At 30.0% G+C, this 21,644-nt stretch overlaps 3 protein-coding genes across 5 annotated transcripts; all 3 read left to right on the forward strand.

The window, feature by feature from the left end:
* Nucleotides 1–3,208: 3,208 nt before the first annotated feature.
* Nucleotides 3,209–5,486, forward strand: LOC137809944 (large ribosomal subunit protein bL19c). Of its 2 annotated transcripts, none has more exons than XM_068611006.2 (5): nt 3,209–3,363; nt 3,450–3,752; nt 3,912–3,998; nt 4,087–4,220; nt 5,164–5,486. In XM_068611006.2, the coding sequence occupies exons 1-5, from the start codon at nt 3,340–3,342 to the stop codon at nt 5,270–5,272; spliced, it is 657 nt and encodes a 218-aa protein (XP_068467107.1). In that variant the 5' UTR covers nt 3,209–3,339; the 3' UTR covers nt 5,273–5,486. The 2 variants fall into 2 exon arrangements, with proteins under 2 accessions (XP_068467107.1, XP_068467108.1); XM_068611007.2 differs by having other exon boundaries at nt 3,215–3,363; nt 3,453–3,752.
* Nucleotides 5,487–6,931: 1,445 nt separating this feature from the next.
* Nucleotides 6,932–11,020, forward strand: LOC137809945 (Plant VAMP (vesicle-associated membrane protein) family protein). 2 transcript variants are annotated; one of them, XM_068611008.2, is made up of 7 exons: nt 6,932–7,287; nt 7,407–7,477; nt 7,574–7,655; nt 8,544–8,659; nt 8,751–8,876; nt 9,878–9,952; nt 10,787–11,020. In XM_068611008.2, exons 1-7 carry the CDS (start codon nt 7,236–7,238, stop codon nt 10,919–10,921), a joined length of 657 nt encoding a protein of 218 aa, XP_068467109.1. In that variant the 5' UTR covers nt 6,932–7,235; the 3' UTR covers nt 10,922–11,020. The 2 variants fall into 2 exon arrangements, with proteins under 2 accessions (XP_068467109.1, XP_068467110.1); XM_068611009.2 differs by having other exon boundaries at nt 6,991–7,287; nt 9,884–9,952.
* A 5,933-nt stretch (nt 11,021–16,953) lies between these two features.
* Nucleotides 16,954–19,202, forward strand: LOC137809946 (bax inhibitor 1). Its single transcript, XM_068611010.1, has 6 exons — nt 16,954–17,207; nt 17,465–17,608; nt 17,693–17,784; nt 18,156–18,342; nt 18,700–18,855; nt 18,942–19,202. The coding sequence occupies exons 1-6, from the start codon at nt 17,103–17,105 to the stop codon at nt 18,990–18,992; spliced, it is 735 nt and encodes a 244-aa protein (XP_068467111.1). The 5' UTR covers nt 16,954–17,102; the 3' UTR covers nt 18,993–19,202.
* Nucleotides 19,203–21,644: the final 2,442 nt, after the last annotated feature.

The raw sequence follows: 21,644 nt of genomic DNA on the forward strand, positions 1-21,644 counted from the left end.
TTTCCTAAGTATCGATCTCTTGCATACTTATAAAAACAACTTAGAATTACACTCAAAAGTTAATGTCAATTAACATTTCAAGTCTGTTTTTAGCACTCAAATATATTAAGTATTGTTGTTTAAGTTTGAACCTTAAAAATACCTCTCGATCAGATTTAAGATTCTCAATCTATCACGAAAAATTTATAAGTAAAACAACAATATCAATCATCAATCAAGAACTGAATATTTTAATATATAATATATCAACTTAATACATAAGAGTTTGAGCAGATTACTCTTAATCCCAAAGGTAGAATTAGTCACGCATACATCTAGCACCTTCCATTCTCCCAATTGGGTTACCATTCACTCAATGTGGTTTTTCTCTCAATCTTCCATCCTCGGGTTGAGTCTTAGCCCCCTATTTAACCTAATTTACTAGGGTTAGGTGGCTTTTTGTGTCGCGCTGATGGGCTAAATGATAAAACATAAAAAAAGGCTCAATTTTGTCTTATGCATTCTCGCTTGAGTGAGAAAAACGTCAATTTCCGAAAATTGTACTGGAGTATTTTCACTTGAACGAGAATCTCCTATTGCAAAATTGGTTTTTTCAGCACTTTCTCCATTATGGGACTCAAGAATAGGAAAGATTCTTCCTATTTTCAATTTTTGGGCTATCACAATCAGAACCAACCATTCCCTTTTCTATATGTATTACATCTATGTTCTTCTTCCTTAAACATGTTAAAGGGTTATATCATTAGAGGTTAAGGTGCAATATTAACAAAAAAAATTCTTGGCTCAAAGGGGATATATAAAAAAAATGGAATTTTAATAAGATAAAGGTTGGCTATTTGGTCTTGGGTTCCTAGTTAACACAAAAAATACCTCAATCATCTTCATGTCTTTTATGATGTAAAAAAAAATAAAAGTTAAGCAACCACCAGTGTTAATTCATCAGTAAAACTCTCAAAACTGTTTAAGGTTCACACACTCACTTGGTTTAATTGGTCTCATTCCTTTTTGTCTTGTCATTCTCTGTCGTAATCAATCATCATGTTAAATTTTCATGTATCATAATTTCAACTACATTTGAACAGGAATTTAATCATATTTTCTTTTCTAACCTGTGTCTAATTCATCTCTCTATCTAAGATTGCTTTCTTTTACTGGTTTCAACCATCTAGAAAGATCATTGTAGAACTGTTCCCAATCGCTAAACGCCATAGCAAGAGCTTTTTGTTTTCCCAACCATGTTTTTCTATATGTGATAGTATAGTCAAGTAGATTTTTTATTTCTACAATTAAGCTTTTAATTGAGATGGAGAGATTTACTTTTATTGAAGTCAGCACCATGGATGTTGTATGGGTTGAGTCCAAATTAACATGGTCTACCGAAAGATTTGTTGACAAACAAAGATGTTGTGCATCAATTTTCTTTATGACCCATTGTCTTCGAAATTTACTAAAAGATGCATGTATTCCATTAGCACCCTCCATCATGATGTATGCACTAAGCCACATATCTCTGTGGCTTTGATTCCACAACAACAAATTTGTAACCATTGTTTATGTGGTATTGTTTTATGGCATTCAATGTTGCCTCCTTTGAAATGAAAGACATGTGTTCACGGAGGTCGCAGTCAATGTTATGTACGGATTGACTGCCAGACGAAATATATTACGAAGAAGATTTCTTGAACTGATCTCCATCATCCAAACAGAAGTTGTAGCTGTCTCCATCTTCACTTTTGTCATCCACGATGCCTTTAAATATTGTTTCTTCATGTTGGCTTATTGATGTTACACTAGAAGCCGAAAATATTGTGTCCCACATACCTTCTCATTTTTTTACGTGGCTAAAGGATGTAAGAGATATAAACTGAAACAAATGATTGGCCCAAGGCACAAGTTCATTCCATTTCTCTCTTATTATATAACAAAATGTGTCTCGGTTCAATATAATCTAACATAATTATTTGAATTTTAATTCATTGTGACAAGTTCAATCCTTCAGCTAATCTACAAATATGTCTAATTTTTTCAGCCTTTATGTGTATAAAAAAATATCTTGTACAAAAACACTTTGTTTCATTGTATCAAAGACAAAAGATACAAATAACTTTACATTGAACTCTCAAACGATTTTTTTTTTGTCAGATTCATAACATAGAAGTTGCCTTCACAATTGGCGACTTTACATGGCACACCAAAATACTTCAATTTTTCAGATAATATTATTGTACTTTTTGGATTCTCATATATCTTTTTAGTTTTTAAATTTCAAATACAATTTTATATTTTAAATTATAGAATTAAAAATTATTAATAATTTTAAATACATTTTAAATTGTATAATTGGAATATTTTTTAGTTATCGACACCTTTAGAATAGTACAATTATATTTTAAACTTTACAATTTATGAATTTAAAATATATTTGACAATAAAAATATTTTTTAAATTGTATAATTTATAATATAAATTTATATTTTTACGGTATAATTATAAAAATGAAAAAAAAGAAGCAAATCCATCACTTTGAAACTTGAAAAATTATGGAAATGCACGAATAACTATGGTGTAGAAAAAAAAAGATTGAGACATGTGTTCTTCATCCAGCCCATAAGATAATAATGGACTCTATTTTGCAAATTCTCCCTTTTATAAAAAGTCAGTTTTAATTTTTTTAATTTTTTTAAATAATATTAAGTAAAATATAACCTTATTTTTTTAATTTTTTAAATAACTTCAGCTATACCTCACATCCATGTCTCTCACTTAACTGCATTCCTTCCTTTTTATTGTAATTTTTTATAGATCACTTATATTATTTGATCATTATATGAGAGGGTTTGCGTGAGGATTTGTTACTTAATGAAAAATATATATTTTTTAATTTGTTCTCTATTTTTACACCTAGTTGATTTTTTTTTTCTGTGTTTTGTTACTTAAAAAAAAAAGTAAACAAAAACACAATAATCACTAATAAAAACATCATAAAATTTATCTCAACCTCAAACATTCATCACCATCCACCAGAAGCAATTATCATCACTTGAAAATGTCTTCATCCTACTTAAAAGTATATTGTTAAAATTAAAAAAATATATATATGGAGGTGCAGGAAAAAGGTGTGGAGGTGCAGGAAGAATTTGTCCTGTCTTCAGGTCCCTCCTTTTTTGTAAACCAGGCCCGGCCCAATAAAAGAAAAAAAGAAAGTGTAGTTGGCACGTGTGGAAGGGATGGAAACAGATAAGGGCCTTCTCCATTCGAGCTTCCCAATCCTCACATTTTGCAGTGTTCCCATGTCTCCTACCCACTGAAGTGCAGCCCCGTATTTCCCTCTCCCTAACAATGGCTTCTCAAGTTCTTCTTCAGGTTTTGCTCTCCCCTCTTCATTAAATGTCAAAACCTCAACATTTTTATATTCTCTATCTTCTACTGATTCCCAAATTGTACTGCAGCAGGCCCTGTTTGCGCCCAAGCTCACTTTTCCTCCTTCTTCCTCTTCTTCTTCCCCTCGTAACTTTGCGCTAATTTCTAGGGTTCCTTCCACTCCAATTTCATGGCGCTGCACTCCCCTTATTGCCAAGTCTAGTTTCCTCGTGAGAGCTGATTCCAACCTCGAAGGCGGTGGTGAAGCCACCGAAGATGTTCCTTCCGATAATGTCGATGATGTTTCGGAAGGTGAAGCAGAACTGCTTTCGGATTCTGAAGCTCCGAAATTGCCCCGAAAAGCCAGAGTCAAGCTTGGAGACGTTATGGGGGTAATTCGAGTAGTCTTAAATTAGCTTGAGTGTTTTAATTACCAATTAGTTTTCCACACTCTGCACTCTTTCTATGTGTGTCTGTGTGTGAGAATGTGTAGGGAAAAAACAGAAGATGGACGAAGTGTAAAATGCATGGTGTTGTTGTTGTTGATGCAGATATTGAATCAGAGGGCAGTTGAGGCAGCGGAGAAGGCAAGACCCACGCCAGACATTAGGACTGGGGATATTGTCGAAATCAAATTGGTATTCTTTTTATTACTTACGGGATATTCTGAGAAGAGTGCTGAAGTGACATGAATTTTACGGTGATGTATCTTTGTTCTTCTTGCAGGAGGTTCCTGAGAACAAGCGTAGGCTGTCCATTTATAAAGGGATTGTTATCTCGAAACAAAACGCTGGTATTCACACAACTATTCGAATCCGAAGAATCATTGCCGGCACTGGGGTTGAGATAGTCTTCCCAATGTGAGTTTCCTCTTAATTAGAACTTTGTATTTAATGATTGTTATTGCCATTTGCATTTCCGCTATTTGGATCATTGCTTCACATCATTGTTGGTCCTATTGTTGTGATTAGGGGATATAATTATATAAATCATTTTCGTACTAAAAGGTGGGAATTTGGGATGAATACTTCAGCTATCTTTTTTACTTGAAAGGAACTGTAGTCAATTTGTAGACTCTGGATGACTAAGATGTGGAAAAATAAATAGTTACGAGTTGTCATTTTCAAAGATTTAGATTTACTTGATCTATGCCTGCACAATTTGCAACTGTGCACCTTTTGAAACTACAAATTGTTGGGACATTGGTTGTGGGATACTGATCAATAGTAGCTTAAGGTAACCTTGTTCTACAATCCATTGAAGCATGAGGTTTATTCGGTTTCCATGGGAGGGTTATAACTTGTAAAAGAAGACAAATCCCTTTTTGTGTGCGATTTACCACCCTCCCTGGGTGTACCAAATTCAGGGAATAAGATTTCTAGTCGTGGGAAATGGGAATTGGAAAGCATATCAGTCTGAACTTGAAATCTATCAATGTGTCAATGTCTCAGAAGAATGGCGGGTGAGATTCAGATCTGTTTCAATGTGTGACCTACATTTCTGCTGGTTGCTAATGAGCATATGCAATGCTTCTATGCTTATTGTTTGTCTTCGTATCTGTTTCAATGTGTGATCTACAGTTCTGTTGGTTGCTAACGAACATATGCAATGTTTCTATGCTTAACGTTTGTCTTCAGTCTGTGTTGTGTATTAAAAGTGAATGAAACATATTGAGAAGATCTGAATTTGTTTATTCAAGCTGATTACCCAAACAGTTATCTGTATTAATTACAAATTGATGTTTAAAGATCACTGTATATGAATTTTCATATTCTTATATGATGCTTATATTTACTGGGACAGTTACTCACCAAACATAAAAGAAATCAAAGTGGTAAACCACCGGAAGGTCAGAAGGGCAAGATTGTACTATCTCAGAGACAAGCTTCCAAGATTCTCCACTTTCAAATGATACGTAGATACCCCACTCTTCCCTACGTTCATCTTCGAAGTAGTCTACTGATCCATGATAAGTGTTGCGAGGCTCTTTAATGCTGTTTTTTCAATTTGTTATGTTGTAGAATATATCATTTTTCTTCCCCTTATACTATCCTTCCTAAAATCCAAACAAATGTACTGCTGAACCTTGATAGCACTGAGAAATTTGAAGTATTTCTTCTGCGTCACTAATATATACCGTAGAAAGCAAAGCTGTGAAAAAAGAAAATCATTACTTAGTTCATTAAAATGGATGCTAAGATTAAAATCTAAAGCCACGTGCTGGAATAATCATGTTACAAATTCTCTAGTTTTCTGCTTTTATTTATTACATATCTAAATCTGGACGAAATATGCTTGCATGGAGATGCAGCCTATTCTAATGTTAAGATAGCCTTCGTCGACCTGATTAGTGACCACTTATTTAATTATCAGTATAGTGTGCCCCGGTATGCAAATACGTTGTTAGTGTTTTGAACGCTCTTCTTGCTTAAAAGAAGAAAAATATCAATATATGTATGTATATATATATATATGCCTTAACTAATATGATGTACATAGGTATACATAGAAGTAGAAGGGAGGTAAAAACTAGTAGATAGTTTTGAGTATCGATCATATAATATGCTTAAAAAAATGTAATGAGATAAATAATAATCAATATTGAGCATTTGCTTTATAAAAAAATATTAATGAGATATTTAGAATAATGGAGTGTTAATAACTAATCTAATAAAATTGAAAATTTAATTTAAGAAATTGAATAAGCGGGAAATTGGCCTAAAAATCGGAGAATTTTTTTTTATTGGATTGGATTTCAGATTTACTTTTGAAAATAGATCCAATTCAAATTGAACTTATATATATATATATATATATATATATATATATATATATATATTTTATTTTATTTTTTTTAATTTTTTTTTTAATTTTTTTTTTTAATTTTTTTTTTTTTTTTAATTTTTTTTTTTTTTATAAACATATGTTTTATTAAAAGCATATAAATATACTATTTGAATAAAATTATAAAAAAATAGTTATCAAGTTATATAAAATTGTTCTTGAAAGTGTATATTTAAATTACTATGCCACTATTAATTATACAATTACTTACAGATTATATATTTAATTTTTTAAATATTTATACGGTATCTATACCTATATAAAAGAGATTCTTCACTTTAATTAGATGTTATAAATTATTTTCTATTTTGTTTTATTAATTTATTTTGATTATTTAGATATTTTATAATTTTAGAAGTTAATATATCAGCTTTTTAATTTTAAAATTTTATTTTATTTGTTTTTACTTAATTATAGGAAAGTGAAAAGATTAATGTTGTGAAGATTGATTATTTTCTGTTTTAAACTAATATATTTTTATTAAATAATTTTTTTTTAATTTTAAAATTTTATTTTATTCGTTCAGAATAATCAATTTTGAAGGTAGAGAAATTTTTTAACTTTTTCTCTCTTATTAAACAAGATAAACTGAAAATCAGTGTAATTTAAACCCCCTTAAATTAAATTAATTGAAATATAATTATAAAGTAAAGTACTTAAAAAGAAAACAGTTGAATGTGAATAAAAAAAATTTTAAAAAGACACGTGCACATAGTAGGTAGCAGGTGGCCCCAAAGGACGCGAGAGTGTAGCAGCGTCTCTCTCTCTCTCTGTTATTCAGTGCCTCTGCCAAAACCAGATGGCACAGACACACAGTGTGGAGGAGTCTGAAGACCAAAACCGATCTCAGTGGCTAAAATTCTGCATAATCTGGTTTTGGACTTTGTAGCCATCGGTGCCCCATACTCCTCGTTCCATCACATATTTCTTCTTCCTCTTCTCTTCTCCTTCATCTGATGCCACCACTCTAATTCATTTCCTCCTCCATTCCCCCTTCCCTCCTCCTCCATTCCCCCCCCTCCCTCTTCGCCATGACCGCCTCTCAACTCATCTCCGTTAGTCCCGACGAACTCCGCTTCCATTGTACGTCTCTCTCTCTCTTCTCAATTCCGTTTTCCCTCAATCTTACCAAATGCTTAATTATCATAAACATTCAACTCGAATGCGTTTTTTAGTTACTCTCCTGATTTTCGTGTAACCAGTTGAGTTGGAGAAGCAAACGTTTTGCGATCTTAAGGTCCTCAATAACACACAGAATCATGTTGCTTTCAAGGTATCATTCTTTTAACTTAATCTTCCCCAATATCCTCTTGCTTTCTTCTCCTTGCATTTGATTCCCGTGTTTTTTTCTTCGTTTTCTCTTTCATAGGTCAAAACCACTTCTCCCAAGAAATACTTCGTACGGCCAAACACCGGTGTCGTACACCCCTGGGACTCCTGTATCATCAGAGGTGCTGCTTGTTAATATTACCCAGTTACTTATAAGGCTAGTTCTTTGATTATTATGATATGCATTATCTTTGTTTCGGTTAGAAATACACGTGATCAAGCAGTTTTAAAAACGGAAACTATTAAATTCCTTAGCCGTGGCCAGCACACGTTCGCACTGTTTAACAGTACATCCTCTTAACTTAACAACTCTTTTATTATTATTAAAAGGGGTTGTCGTGAATGTTGGTTGCGTCAAACTATCTTTTTTTTTTTACTTTAATACTTTTGTGATATCTTTGGTTGGTGGTATGAACAGATAAAATGAAAAGCAAAATTGTCACCTCACCGACCTCTTTCATTGCCTTTTAGCCAAATTAAAAAGAAAAATGTTACCGAGACAAATTTTATTTATTTGCTGAAATTTATTAGAATTTACAAAATTGTGTAGGTCACTCCGTGTTTAGTAGTAAACTTCCACTCATGATTTTTAATTTCTAATGATTTTAAGCAAAGACAAAGAATTATTAGTGTGTTGCAAGAACTTCTCTAGCAGATATGCATTTGAACAGAGTACTGAATGAACATCTAATAGACGTACATTTAGAAATATCCTGTTTCGTACTATACATGGGTAGGAGGAAACGGAGGATGGATGTTTTGGTCTGTGAAAAACTGCAAATTTCAACTGATCAAAGGTCACGTGATGGGAGTTTTTCTTTCCTGCAACAGTAAGGACTAGGAATAAGTGATTAAAAGCTTTGTTTGAGCTTGTGATACACTGTATCAGATTTTTTGGTTCCATCTAGATGAACTGTTTTTATGTTTAATTTATTTGCTTATGAGCCCAGAGCTCTTCCCATTCTATGGAATTAGAATTTGTCATATTGTTCAATTTTTATTTTGTGCAGTCACCCTCCAAGCCCAACGGGAATACCCTCCAGACATGCAATGTAAAGACAAGTTTCTCTTACAGAGTACAATAGTGAATCCAAATACTGATGTTGACGACCTCCCACCAGATACTGTAAGAGGGTCAACACTGTCCTTTATACGGGATCAACTATACAGATTGAAAAGCAAAAATTGATCACTGATACTGCTAATTTCACTTGCAGTTTAATAAGGAAAGTGGTAATTCAATAGAGGAGTTGAAATTAAGAGTTGCATATATCTCTGCTGCCTCACCCGAAGGATCTGAAGATGATGCATCAAGGAACTCACATAAACTTGATACCTCTTCTGTGAGTCTATTTTCCTCCCCCATAACCCTTTGTGGAAATCAGTTTGAAGTTCCACTTTTTTTTCTTTATTTTGAATTTCGTAATTTTATTGTTAAGCCATAATGCCATATATTGTAAGTTATGTCTTAAGGAGATTACTGTGGGTGGCTTCTTTGCTCATAAAAAAAAACTGTGGGTGGCTTCACTTGATGGCATAGTTCTTGGATTTTGTGACAGCATTAATTCCATTTTGTTGATGCACAACCTACTCATGAGGGCAATACTTGCTGCATTTGGAGGAAACAACGTAGGACTTGGTATTTGAGAAAGCTAAAAAACATATTGAGATTGATAAATAAAGACAAAAATAAAAATTGAAATCAGTGAAACATTTAAACTTCTCTCTATAGGTCCCTTCTGATTAAAAATATAAACATGTGCTGCATCAAGTTTCTCCTGTTTATAATATATCTGGTATTTGGTTTATTCGCTCAGTTTTTACTTTATAATTTTATAGATGTATTTCCTCGGCTTTTAAGTGGCAGATTGTGCACTCCACAAATTCACCCATGAAAGGAGTGTGGAAAAAAATTATGCTCAGGTCTCTAGTTAGTTTGCCGGAGATTATCTTGTGAAAGATACATATATAATTTTAACTCCTGTGGGCTGTTTATAGATTATATGTACAGGCTAAATTTAACGTAATTACTTCTGTATTTGTGATACCAGTTTATTTTTTTAGATTAAGAAAATTGTATTGGCAGCTTTTAATTTCATTCCATTCACATGCATACTGATTCCATCTGTGTATCAGCAAAATGAATGGCTAGTTGCTTGAGTTCTGTATTCTGTATTTGAGTTGTTATCTCTAAAACAGTACTCAATATTGCAAGTCATTTGCTCATTGTCAGTCATTTCCTACATTGTGGCAGTTAATGCCAGACAGTTAAACCTTCCCTCCTTACCAAGTTTTATTGTTTAGATTAGCCGGTCATGCTTAAATTAAATTTCTTTTTTTGAAGAGTCAGGCTTTACAGGATCTGAAGGAAGAAAGAGATGCCGCTGCCAGACAAACAAGACAACTGCAACAGGAACTGGTAATTGTTCTGCGTATTCCCAACATTGCTCTTTTATCATAAGATTTTATTTGGAGTTGATGTTCCAAATATGCACTCATGGTGACTCAGTTGATTGTGATGAAAAAACAAGTATTAGAATAAGTTGGAATCAACAATGATATTGATACGCATGCACATTATCTCCACCTCTCCTCCACTTCCAAATTCTCTATTAATTTACTTTCATTTCATATCATCTATTTTCTTTTTTCTATAAATCTCTCCTTTTCTCTTCATGCACCCCTAACGGGTGTTTGAATATAATTTTCTTTAGGAATTTAGAGTTTCTCTCCCCTAAAAAATATCATAATGTACAACAGAAAAAGGAATAGACCTATGAACTGGAGACAAAACCATTATGAGTTGAGCCTGTGTACTTGACTATATAATGATAAGTTATTTAATTTCTTTACTTTCAACAAAAAAAAAATTTAATTTTCTTTTAGCTTCATTTCCTGTATGCTAGTCCAATACTTCTTAAGTGGCCATTAATACTGACTTGGCCAGTATGGAAGGAGTTGCTTTTCTGGTTCCAATTTAACGAGCCATTATAAAAAAAATAAACAGAAGTTAACCTTATTCCCTGTAATAAAATTGGCCTCGAGGCATGTAAAGTCTCCCCTTCAAAAAAAAAGGAAGGAGGGAAAAAGGGGCACATGAGGTCGGTAAGAGCTAAAAGTGATTAGTGAAGTCGTCTTTCTTTTTGGGTGCAGTGCAACACTTGGATCTGTAATAGTTGTATGTTGTATTCTTTACTGAGACTTGAGAGCTATTGTAAATATCAGTAATATATTTGCTGTGTTGACTGTGTAGGACATGATGAAAAGACGAAGAAACCGAAAAAGTGATCCTGGCTTTTCCTTCATCTTTGCCATTTTTGTGGGTGTCCTTGGAGTTTTACTTGGCTTTCTTTTGAAACTTTTATTCTCTTCTCCATCTAGAGAATGATTTATACTATTCCATACATTTTCATGATGCAGACTCTCCGTATTGTTCACTGTATACCTTTAAAGTTTAACATTCTTTTGAATTAGAATTTTTCCAATATGCCTCGTAGGCTTGCCGCACTCTTGTCTGGAAGGTTAACGTATAGTCTTCTTTTCTTAAAGCAGCCATAAATACAAATTCACGAGCATAATATCTGCAAGAGGAATGGAAATGTTTCATACTGATTTACAATTACTCTTTATAATACTCCTCTAATACAAATATACACCAAATTCAACTACAACCTAATTTCCTGATAATTAGACCTTGAGGGCTGGCTTAGCCCAATATCAAGGAAAAGAAAAGGAAATTTACTGTGTTCAACTAGGATCACACCCTATCTACTTTGTTGTTCCATAATTATTGAAATTTCAAAAATACTTATATGTTTTGAATTGTACAATTTATAACTTAAACCATAAATTACGTTATTTTTTAATCTAGAAAATGATTTTCTAATTGTATAATTTGAAAGTTAACTTTGTATTTTGAATTTTACAATTTATAAATTATTATAATTTTTGAAATACAAAATTGGTTTTCAAATTCTATAATTTGGAGAATTCCAAAACATGAATCTAGAAAATGGTTTGTTTTCAAGTTGTAGAATTCGGATTCCTAATGAGAGAGGATGGTTAAAGAGTGAAAAGTTTAAGGTGGGGAGGAGTGGAAGTGTGAGAATTTAAGAAAAAAATTTAGAAAAAAATTTAGTGTAAATGGATCGGAGTAGATTAGAGTCGATGTTTGAGAGAAAAATTGAGAAATGTAATGTTTAAAATGTTATTTTAAATTATTTTAAATGGTATAAAATATAAGATTATAAATTTACTCTTATATATTAAATAATTAAATAAAATATAAATTAATTTTGTGTACATTAAAATAAATAAAATAATATAAAATTATAATTATAAATAAAAAATAAAATAATGTAAAATAAAAATATATAAATAAAATTAAATATTCAAATAAAATAATATTATTATTCATTTTATTAATTTAAATAAATTTTTAGTTAAATTTATGTATTTAGATAATTTTGATATTACTTATGATTATTTAATTTGTATTATATTATGTTATATATATATATATGTTATTTATATAATATTAATGATCATTTTTATATATCATTTAATTTGCTTATTTACATTTTTTATTTCTATCATTACAACATCTATCACAACCAAAAATTTATCCTCAATTGTTCAATCAACATTAATCATGAAAAATATTATATACTAAAAGAAGAAAATATAATGAAATATGTTTCTTTTTTCTTTGTCTTGGACCCGCAATCACTTTTCTTTCATATCCTCCATCACACCACCCCTCTTATTTTTAACCTTTCTAATCAAATTCTAAAATGTAAGTGTTTCGCTTGTTTGTTCTTTCCTTTCCCGGTTCATTTTCTCACTTTTTTCGCTCATAGACTAACACGTCTCCCCTTTTCTCCTTAAGTCTTCTTTTTCTCATAGACTAACCTCTCTCACTCTCACCGGCGCACTTTTATATATCTGGTACTTTTTTTCCCTTTTAATTTTTTATTCAATGAACAAAATCCTGCTATTCTTTTTTTTTCTTTAATAATTTTGTTATAAGTTTGATTAAATTGTTATCTTCGTGTATTTTATGGCGTTATTTGTGTCAACACAATAATAACAATATCGTCATCATACAAAGCCAAAGACCATGCATAAATGAATAAAAAAGAAAAGTAATTTCAGACGTTGCATTTTCATCTTCTACTTTATAATTGAAAAAAAAAACACTTACTGATTGATTTTGTGATTTGGTAAGGAAACTACAACTTCTCATATTTTGAATTTTAAATATGAAAATAGAAAACGAAAAAGGTGTTTGATGGGATAAAAGTAAAGATAAACGGGAGAAAAAATGCAATTGTGCAATGCTCCTTAGCAAGCTTCACTTTGCAATGTTTGGTAAATCAGTAAAATTTTACTAGCAAAATTTGTATGTATCTTTAAAATTTAAAAATACTATGGTATATAAATTAATAATATTATGAAATTTAATTATCTATTATATTAAAAAATACAGTTTAATGTATTCATAAAAACTACATTAACATATTAAATAAAAATATCATTACATATGATATATAAATTAATAATATTATGAAATTTAATTATCTATTATATTAAAAAATACAATTTAATGTATTCATAAAAACTACATTAACATATTAAATAAAAAATATCATTACATATTATATCACATAAAGTTACAATTAATAGTAATTTTAATGTTAATTGTAGTAGTGAAGTAGTACCGACCATTCCTTATCCTCATTTTGTTTCCTTTCTCTAATGTTTATTATTGATCCCTCTTTCCCAATGAAAGATATAATTTCCTAGACCAGTAAAACTATTCACCTATTCACATTCTCAACCAGCAAAACTATTTGCATTTCCACCTGTGGTGTTGTTCCATTTCTTCATTTAATTTGATGCTTCCATTGGTTGGCGTTGCCTCAAACCCATAACCATTTATGTTCTTCTTTACTCTTTTAATGTTGCCTTCTATTCCACTCAATCTAAAATTATTATTATTAAACGACTCTCCTTCTTTCGTATTTATCTAACAATTTTGCATTTGTTAGGTTGGATATTAGATGATAAAAAGGATCTTATATAATATTTTAGATTTTCAGTTATAATATTTTAGATTTTCAGTTGTAATTATCTTTATCAGTTTTAACTGTTTTATCATTTGTAACAGTTTTATCAGTTATAAGTATCATATATTTTTATGTGCTATATAAATATTTCACTCAATAATGTAAGTGGTAACAATTCTTGATTAATAAAATCTATTATCATCCATGTTCTCATCCATCTATAGTGGTTTATCAACTTAAAAAAAGACATAATCGATTATCTTTCATGTTTTCACCTATTTATATGCTTAAAAAAACATAATCGGATATTGGTTTTGTGTATTACGAGTGATAATCGATTATGACTCGCGGATTTCAAGTTGTTCAAAATTTAAATGTTTCCATGAATCTTTGATGACATGCAAGGTGTGTAAAAAAAATGAAGGAAGGATAATGAAGTAAAAGGGTATTGATCTATTGGTTTTACTCGACTTTCTACACTAATGAAAAAAGAAACAAAATAATCTCTTACTCACTTGTCCGTCTTCACATTCTTCTTAACATACACAAATTCAAACATGCATGATGTGTGTTTCTTCCTTAGTCACTAACAGAAAATGGTGGAAGCAAACACACTCTTAGTGAAATCTAACTTTTCACCAAAAGAATATGGAAAGGTAAATCTAATTTTTCACCAAAAGTATAGAAGTGCATCAGAAACTATGGAGGTGGGGTAAGAAATTGCCTTTTTCCTTACTTCCACTTGGGCTTATTAGTTTGGATATAGGCCTCACCAAAGTTACAAATTCATTATGAATATATACATTTTGAAATATATTCTCAAATCTTCGTTCCAAAATATATATTTTTCAGAATGTCCCTATAACTATAGTCTAAAAAAATTTAATCATTCAAATACATACGCACTCTGTCTTACCTTGTATAGAGTTGTACCGAGTTAATTAATAATTACATAACTATTCTTGTAAGTAACATTTTAATTACCAACTAAAACTTTTACGAGAGAGGATTGATAGATGAGAAGAAAATCACCAAAACTATTGATTTTTAATCAATTTTAACTATCATACAGAGAATTTCATAAAAGGAGTATTAAGGATTGTCTCATTAAAATTCTTCTAGCTTTGAATGCTTGCTGATAAAGTCAACAGTGCAAAAAAATAATCAATGACAGGGATTATAATATAAGTGATACAGTATAATGATTACAACTCCAAAAGAATTTTAAAAAATTAAATAAAAATATTTAAACTTAATGATGATTTTAAAATAGTTTAATATACATTATATTAATTGAAAAAAATTAAGTGTTGATTAAAACAGTTAATGATGTTAAAAATCTCAGTGATCGGATAACAATTTTATGATCCTTGAACCCTTATAAAAATACATAATTGAGTTTTTTATTTATAAAATGGTATTAGTGACTCATTATTATGCAATTTTTCTTGGTACCAAATAGGAGTTCTGGTTTCAAAATAGTAAATAATCTATCCAATAATAATATTACTAATATTTTTTTACTTTATTAATGTAATGTGTCTATTGTATACTCGTTCAAAATTAACTCATTATACTTACTGAAATATTTACTAAAATATCATTCACTTAACAACTCTTAATATATTTTATATAAAAAAAATATAATAATTAACACAAGTTTTTTTAATCTTGGTCTCTTTCTGTAATCTTATTATATAATAAGTATACTTTTCATAATTTTCTCTTTTTTTTCCATTTATCTGACTTCATTACAAAACTTGTTATGTATTTAATTTTTTTGCTATATATGTTTTTGTGCATTTTTTAAGGTCAGTTATTTTATCTTCCATTTAAATCAATTGTAACTTTAAAGATATGTGCATTTTGTTGTAAAGAAAGGAGAAAAATAGAGCTTATTTTAGAAGAAAAGGCTTTTGTACTAAAATTTATAAACGAATTGATGAAAATTAATTATTTACAGAATTTGGTTTTGTTAACCTTTCTTATTAAACTAATGGGTAAGAGTCACCAAATAATCTTTTTACTGGAAATGGTTTTGATATTGTAACATTAAATATCGTATTTATCCAATAAAATATTTTATTTAAGAATAATAGGTAGCAAAACTATAATAAACTTCGTATATTTTTATTGCTTTGTTTTTTTTTTAGTAATATTTAATTGTAATAACTCTTTTATTATATTATAATAGTAATTTTTTTTATTTCATTTTCGCAAGTGAATTCAATTTAGTCTTATTATTTTGTAAGGATGATCATGGACTCTTTTTTCAAAATTTAATTTAGATTTCATTTAAATTTAATACAATATATTGTATCTAAAATTTAAATTTATTTAAATTTAATTTACATATTCTTTTTTAATTTATATTTTAATTGATCAATCCAACTAGACCTAGTCTAATGTAGACCTAGTCTAATGTGGACCTAGTCTAGTTAGATCCAACTTAACATAGATTTTGTTTAGTTAAAATTTACTTAAACTTAGTTTGATCTTAATCTAATTCATATTGACTTGGGTTAGTATTGATCCAACCTATGGACTTGACCTAACCCAAGACTTCATTTGACTCAGTCCCAAATAAACCAACCTAATTCAACTTAATCTTAACATGAGTCTCACTTGATTTGACATGATGTGTCCTGATTTAATTTGGATTTTACTCAACTTTGTCCAATTTTGACTCAACCTAATGTTGAATTAACCCAACTGAATTTGATCTATCTCAATCCAACCTAAGTTCAACTTAGGTTGTACCTAAATCATCCCAAATTAGACTTAGTTCGACTCAAACTAATATGACATTGTACTTAATTGACATGAGTTGACCTAACTCAAACATATTATATTATGCTTTATCTATACCTAACCAAATATAATTAACCAATACTCACTTTAATTTTAAGTTTTTAAAATCTAAAAAAAATATTTAATTGAATAGATTGAAATTAAAATTTAAAATATGAATTTTAGATTTGAGATAAAAATTATTAAAATAAAATTAAAATAATATAAATTTAAATAATTATAAATTAAATTTAAAAATTATTATTTTTCATCCCTATTTTTAATTTTGTTAACAGCATTAAAGTATTTTTTTCTTTCAATTTGATAACAATGCGCCTTGTATATTTATGTATTACTTATTTTTTGTACAAATTTATATGATTTGTTATTTAAAATTAAAAAAATGAAGCAAAGGGATAACATTTCAAATAGTTGAAAAAAAACTATTAATCCCAATATTCAGACTTATTAAGTGAAGTTGTTTTTAATTGTCTACCCATGATGGTAGCTTTAGGTGAAGAAACGGCACAAGAAAAATACCAAATATATATAATACAGCCGGTTGCAGAGGAATAATCTTAGGTGGAAGTTTCTGCGAAATTAGGCTCCGTCCTTTCAAATATTAAAATAAATATAAATAGTTTTGGGCTCTTCACATTGAAATAAATTTCTGTTATTCATTCATCCAATTTGTGTTTGAGATCCAAAACAATGGATGCTTTCAATTCCTTCTTCGATTCAAGAAACCGATGGAATTACGATACGCTCAAGAACTTCCGTCTCATTTCCCCGCTCGTTCAAAATCACCTCAAGAAGGTTTCCTTCTAATTTCTGCCTTTTTATCTTTTTTTTTCTTCAATTAGCTAAGAAATGTTGAAACCATGGATTTTCTAGGTTTTATCTCGTCGTATTTGGAATAATAATGCTCCTTCTTTTGCTTATATCAATTTCTCTGATTTTAGTTAGGGTTTGCAAAAATTAGGGTTGTAGGATCTTCGGGTGGTGGTTATATTTGGATTTCAGGGTAAATTTTAGTTTATTGATATGTTAATTTGGTTGATTGATTGTTGTAGGTTTATTTCACTCTGTGCTTCGCCGTGTTTGCTGCTGCTGTTGGGGCCTACCTTCACGTCCTGTTGAATGTTGGGGGTTTTCTTACTACGGTGGCGTGTGTGGGAAGCAGTGTTTGGTTACTCTCTACACCTCCTTTTGAAGAGGTATTTGTCATTTTAAGCCTATGTTGTTTTTTGGTTTTGTGACCGTTATTCACCTGTTTTTGTCTCTCTGTGTGTGATGTGCAGAAGAAGAGGGTGACTTTGTTGATGGCCGCCTCACTGTTTCAGGGTGCCTCCATTGGACCTTTGATTGATTTGGCTATTCAAATAGAACCAAGGTATGTGCTATATGGTGGTCAATGGATTGTGTGAGGATTCGTATGATACATTCAACGAGCCCGTCACCTTTGATTGCAATTAAATTATTGACGTTTTTGGATAAACTTTTAACGACTTTGTGAAGGTGAAGCAAATGAGAAAAAAAAAATGAAATTTAACTTCTCTCATATTGATATAAACGTATGAATAAGAATAAGTTAAAATAAATGTATTGGAAAATTTAAATGAGAGTTTCTGTAAAAGCTTGGGTGTATAATTATTTTTTTCTCCTGTTAGTTCTTTTATTTACAGTAGTCTTCGTGGGGGACAATTGGCTGGTGCGTTGATGAATGTTTTATAGTTCCGTGACACTATTCTTTTGTTGCTCCAGCCTTATCCTTAGTGCATTTGTGGCAACATCCTTGGCCTTTGCATGCTTCTCGGGAGCAGCTTTGGTTGCAAGACGTAGGGAGTACCTGTACCTTGGTGGCTTGGTTTCTTCTGGATTGTCCATCCTTCTCTGGTTGCACTTTGCTTCTTCCATCTTTGGAGGTTCAACAGCTCTCTTCAAGTTTGAGGTAAGTGGCTGTCATTATTCCCATTTTGCGAAAATAGCTTGGGGCACTCTAATTCTTGGTTATACATATATTTAGAGAAATGCTGTCGATACTCTTTTTAAGACTCTCTTTCTGACATTCTCTCTAAGATTGGTAATTGAATGGAAATTACAAATATTAGTCAGTTCTACTTTTCATTCAATGATCCTGCCACTTTATTTAGAACTAAGACGTCTAAATATCTTATTTCTAATAAATATTAACCGATAACCAATAGATTGTTAGAAGGAGTATTAACATCTCTTATAAGAATTCAATATTTTGTTTTTCTATCCTTTAAGTCTCAAATTACATGGAGTTTATTTCATGTTGTGGCAGTTGTACTTTGGGCTTTTGGTGTTTGTGGGTTACATTATAGTAGATACCCAAGAAATAGTTGAGAGAGCACACATGGGCGATCTGGACTATGTAAAGCATGCCTTGACCTTGTTTACTGACTTGGTTGCGGTTTTTGTCAGGATTCTTGTTATTATGGTGAGTTTGATTGTAAAGCATCCTTTTATAGATTCTCTTCTACCTTGCAAATTCGTATTGACGGGATTTTTACTATTATTTTTCAGTTGAAGAATTCAGCTGAGAGGAATGAGAAGAAGAAGAAGAGGAGAGATTAGTTTATTACCAGTCTCTGCTCGGTTTACACTTCTCTTGGCTTGGTCTTCAATACATAGGATACTTGACTATAAAGTGTTTTAATCTTCATGAGCTTGTTCCTACTTGTTTGCTTTTGAACTTTATAACAAAACATGTATCAAAATGAAAAAAAATAGGTTTCTAAGTATTTTTAATATAAATAACTAGAGAAGCTTTAAAAAAATTAAAAATGTTTTATAGTTTCAATTTTATCTTAATACATGTTATAAAGTAAGGTGGTCTTGGACAACCAATTTTCGACCCAAAATAGGAATAGTTAGTCGATTTAAAATATAGTTTGAGTATTTATACAACCAATTATAACTTTTAAGAATATGCATTAATCATTGACAAATCATTATTAAAATTACTTATTTGTTTAATAATGTAATTGGATTAAATATGCTTTTCAGTTATTGCAATTCTTACAATTTCTTTTTTTAATTGTATGGATAAAATGGAAGTTAAAGTAATCAATCTAACGTGATATTTTTGAGGGTCAATTGTACAATGCAAGTATTTGAAATTTTAAAAATAAATTTGTAAATTTAATGTTTATTTTTTACAAAGTATATAGTAGAAACCATGTTAGGATTTTAGATTTCAGAGAGATATAAGAAAATATTCTATGATTATTAAGATAAAAATGAATTACCAAAAATTTCGGAATTAGGTATGAAGAAAGTAACCGTGTTTTAAAGGGCAGTATTTTAAATTCTTATAAAAAAATTACATCCCTTTGCCGAAATGCTTGTGATTTATGAATGTAAAGTAAATATAACACGGGATCCATTAAGTCACGGACTGATACTGACTTATAATGCTTGCAATTAGAAGCACCTTAAACTTAGTTACAGCGTAGATCATGCTTTTTATTTTATAATCCTACCAAATTAAATCAAGAGTTATTTCATGCAAATATACTATGACGTGTTTGGAGCTCTTGACAAATTTATTTAACTTGAAATTTGATGATAAGGTGGCAAAACTCCATCACGTGATCATGATACAAGAGTGCTGAAAAGTTTGATCTGCTGAATGTTATATTTAGTCTTCTTTTTTTAAGTTTAAAAATTAATTTGTAAATTAAGGGCTTACTCCTACTGCAAATCGGGTGGATGGCAATGGTTGGAAGTATTCCACAATATTTTGAAAAAAATGTGAATGCATGGTGGACAAGAGCCAAAAAACAAATTAATGAAATCAGAAAGAGTATGTCACTGACAAAGTTTTGGTGCCATGTCAGGCATATGTTGTAAAGTTTCAGTACTACTTACGTTAATCAATTTTATTTTATACATTTTTAAATCTTTAAATAATTACAGTACTACTTATGTATTATATGATTTTAAAAGTTCCAGAACATTCCATAGGGGACTAACAAACTTTTATTAATACAAATCAAGACTTCTATTAACCCTAAAACCATATGTTGCTTTTTCTTAATTCGCAGATAAAGTCTGAATAACCAAATAATTCAACCATCATACACAACATCGAATACTATTTTTTTTTTACAAGCTCACAATAACATACACAGACGAAAGTGTTGTTCTTGCATTCTACAATTTTATCTCATTAAATTTTAAATAATTATAGATTTACTTTGCATTTAAACACGAAATTTTCCAATTTTTATGATATTTATAAATAATTAATTTATTCATAAATATAAAAAAATATAATGATAACTTTTTTTAAAAATGAAATCGGATTTTAAAATAAAGTTGTGACGAGTTATTTAGAATAAAATAGTGAATTCATATGACAACCTATTTTCGTTCAGAATTTATAAATTTTGATCCCAATGGGGATAAAAGTTCATCATTTATTTGGAAGGTAGCCCTACAGTGATAAGTGTAACATCAAATTATAATATTTCAATAATGTGACAGCCTTTGATAATTCGACTCATCACGCAAAGTCACTAACATGCTCCTTCTCCCAAAAATATGCAATCATTCTACGCTGAGGAAACAAGCATCAGAAAAGAGTATTATGCACACTGCTCACCACAAGTATTTAGACCCAATAAACAATAAATCAAACTAGTATACTGCCTAAGAATATATAACATTTTTATATCTATAAGTAAAAAATAACTTTAAACTTAATTTAATTTTAAAAAATATTTTATAAGATAATTTTCATAATTATTTATATATTGAAATTATGTTCAGATTTTTAACATATTTCTTATAGAATAGATAGTTGATCCAAATGATTGGAAGATAAGTTCAATAAACTCTCGTTAAAATAGATAGACTCTGATTAACTCTAATAGTATATTAAGAATTAGACTATAAACTTAACTTAATCTATAAAATTGATTTATAAAATAAAATTTACATTAATTAAAATTTAACATTTAGATTGACTTTAAACCAAACCAAGTAATATTTTATGTGTTTCATAGTTTAAAGTGATGAGTTTTAGACTTTAAAAAGGAAAAATTGTTATCTAAATTGTGTAACCTCAACTCATTTGCCAACATGTACATGGGTAGTTGCAAATCCTGATCAGAAGCCACCTTTCCTTTTGGCATCTTTGCACACTTTATTCCATTCCTAATATTAATACCCACATAATACATTATGTTGCTATTATTAATACTCTTTTGTGTGAAGGGCCTC

Source organism: Phaseolus vulgaris, chromosome 2 (assembly GCF_051622355.1).
Source record: "Phaseolus vulgaris cultivar YP4 chromosome 2, ASM5162235v1, whole genome shotgun sequence".
Taxonomy (NCBI): Eukaryota; Viridiplantae; Streptophyta; class Magnoliopsida; order Fabales; family Fabaceae; genus Phaseolus; species Phaseolus vulgaris.

Bases quoted from the DNA above. Each gene is read 5' to 3' on its own strand.
- LOC137809944 (XM_068611006.2), top strand. From the start codon at position 3,340: ATGGCTTCTCAAGTTCTTCTTCAG. The intron at 3,364-3,449 runs GTTTTGCTCTCC...ATTGTACTGCAG, and splicing joins CTTCTCAAGTTCTTCTTCAG to CAGGCCCTGTTTGCGCCCAA. The intron at 3,753-3,911 runs GTAATTCGAGTA...TTGTTGATGCAG, and splicing joins AGCTTGGAGACGTTATGGGG to ATATTGAATCAGAGGGCAGT.
- LOC137809945 (XM_068611008.2), top strand. From the start codon at position 7,236: ATGACCGCCTCTCAACTCATCTCCGTTAGTCCCGACGAACTCCGCTTC. The intron at 7,288-7,406 runs GTACGTCTCTCT...TCGTGTAACCAG, and splicing joins CGACGAACTCCGCTTCCATT to TTGAGTTGGAGAAGCAAACG. The intron at 8,660-8,750 runs GTAAGAGGGTCA...TTTCACTTGCAG, and splicing joins ACGACCTCCCACCAGATACT to TTTAATAAGGAAAGTGGTAA.
- LOC137809946 (XM_068611010.1), top strand. From the start codon at position 17,103: ATGGATGCTTTCAATTCCTTCTTCGATTCAAGAAACCGATGGAATTAC. The intron at 18,343-18,699 runs GTAAGTGGCTGT...ATGTTGTGGCAG, and splicing joins CAGCTCTCTTCAAGTTTGAG to TTGTACTTTGGGCTTTTGGT. The intron at 18,856-18,941 runs GTGAGTTTGATT...ATTATTTTTCAG, and splicing joins TCAGGATTCTTGTTATTATG to TTGAAGAATTCAGCTGAGAG.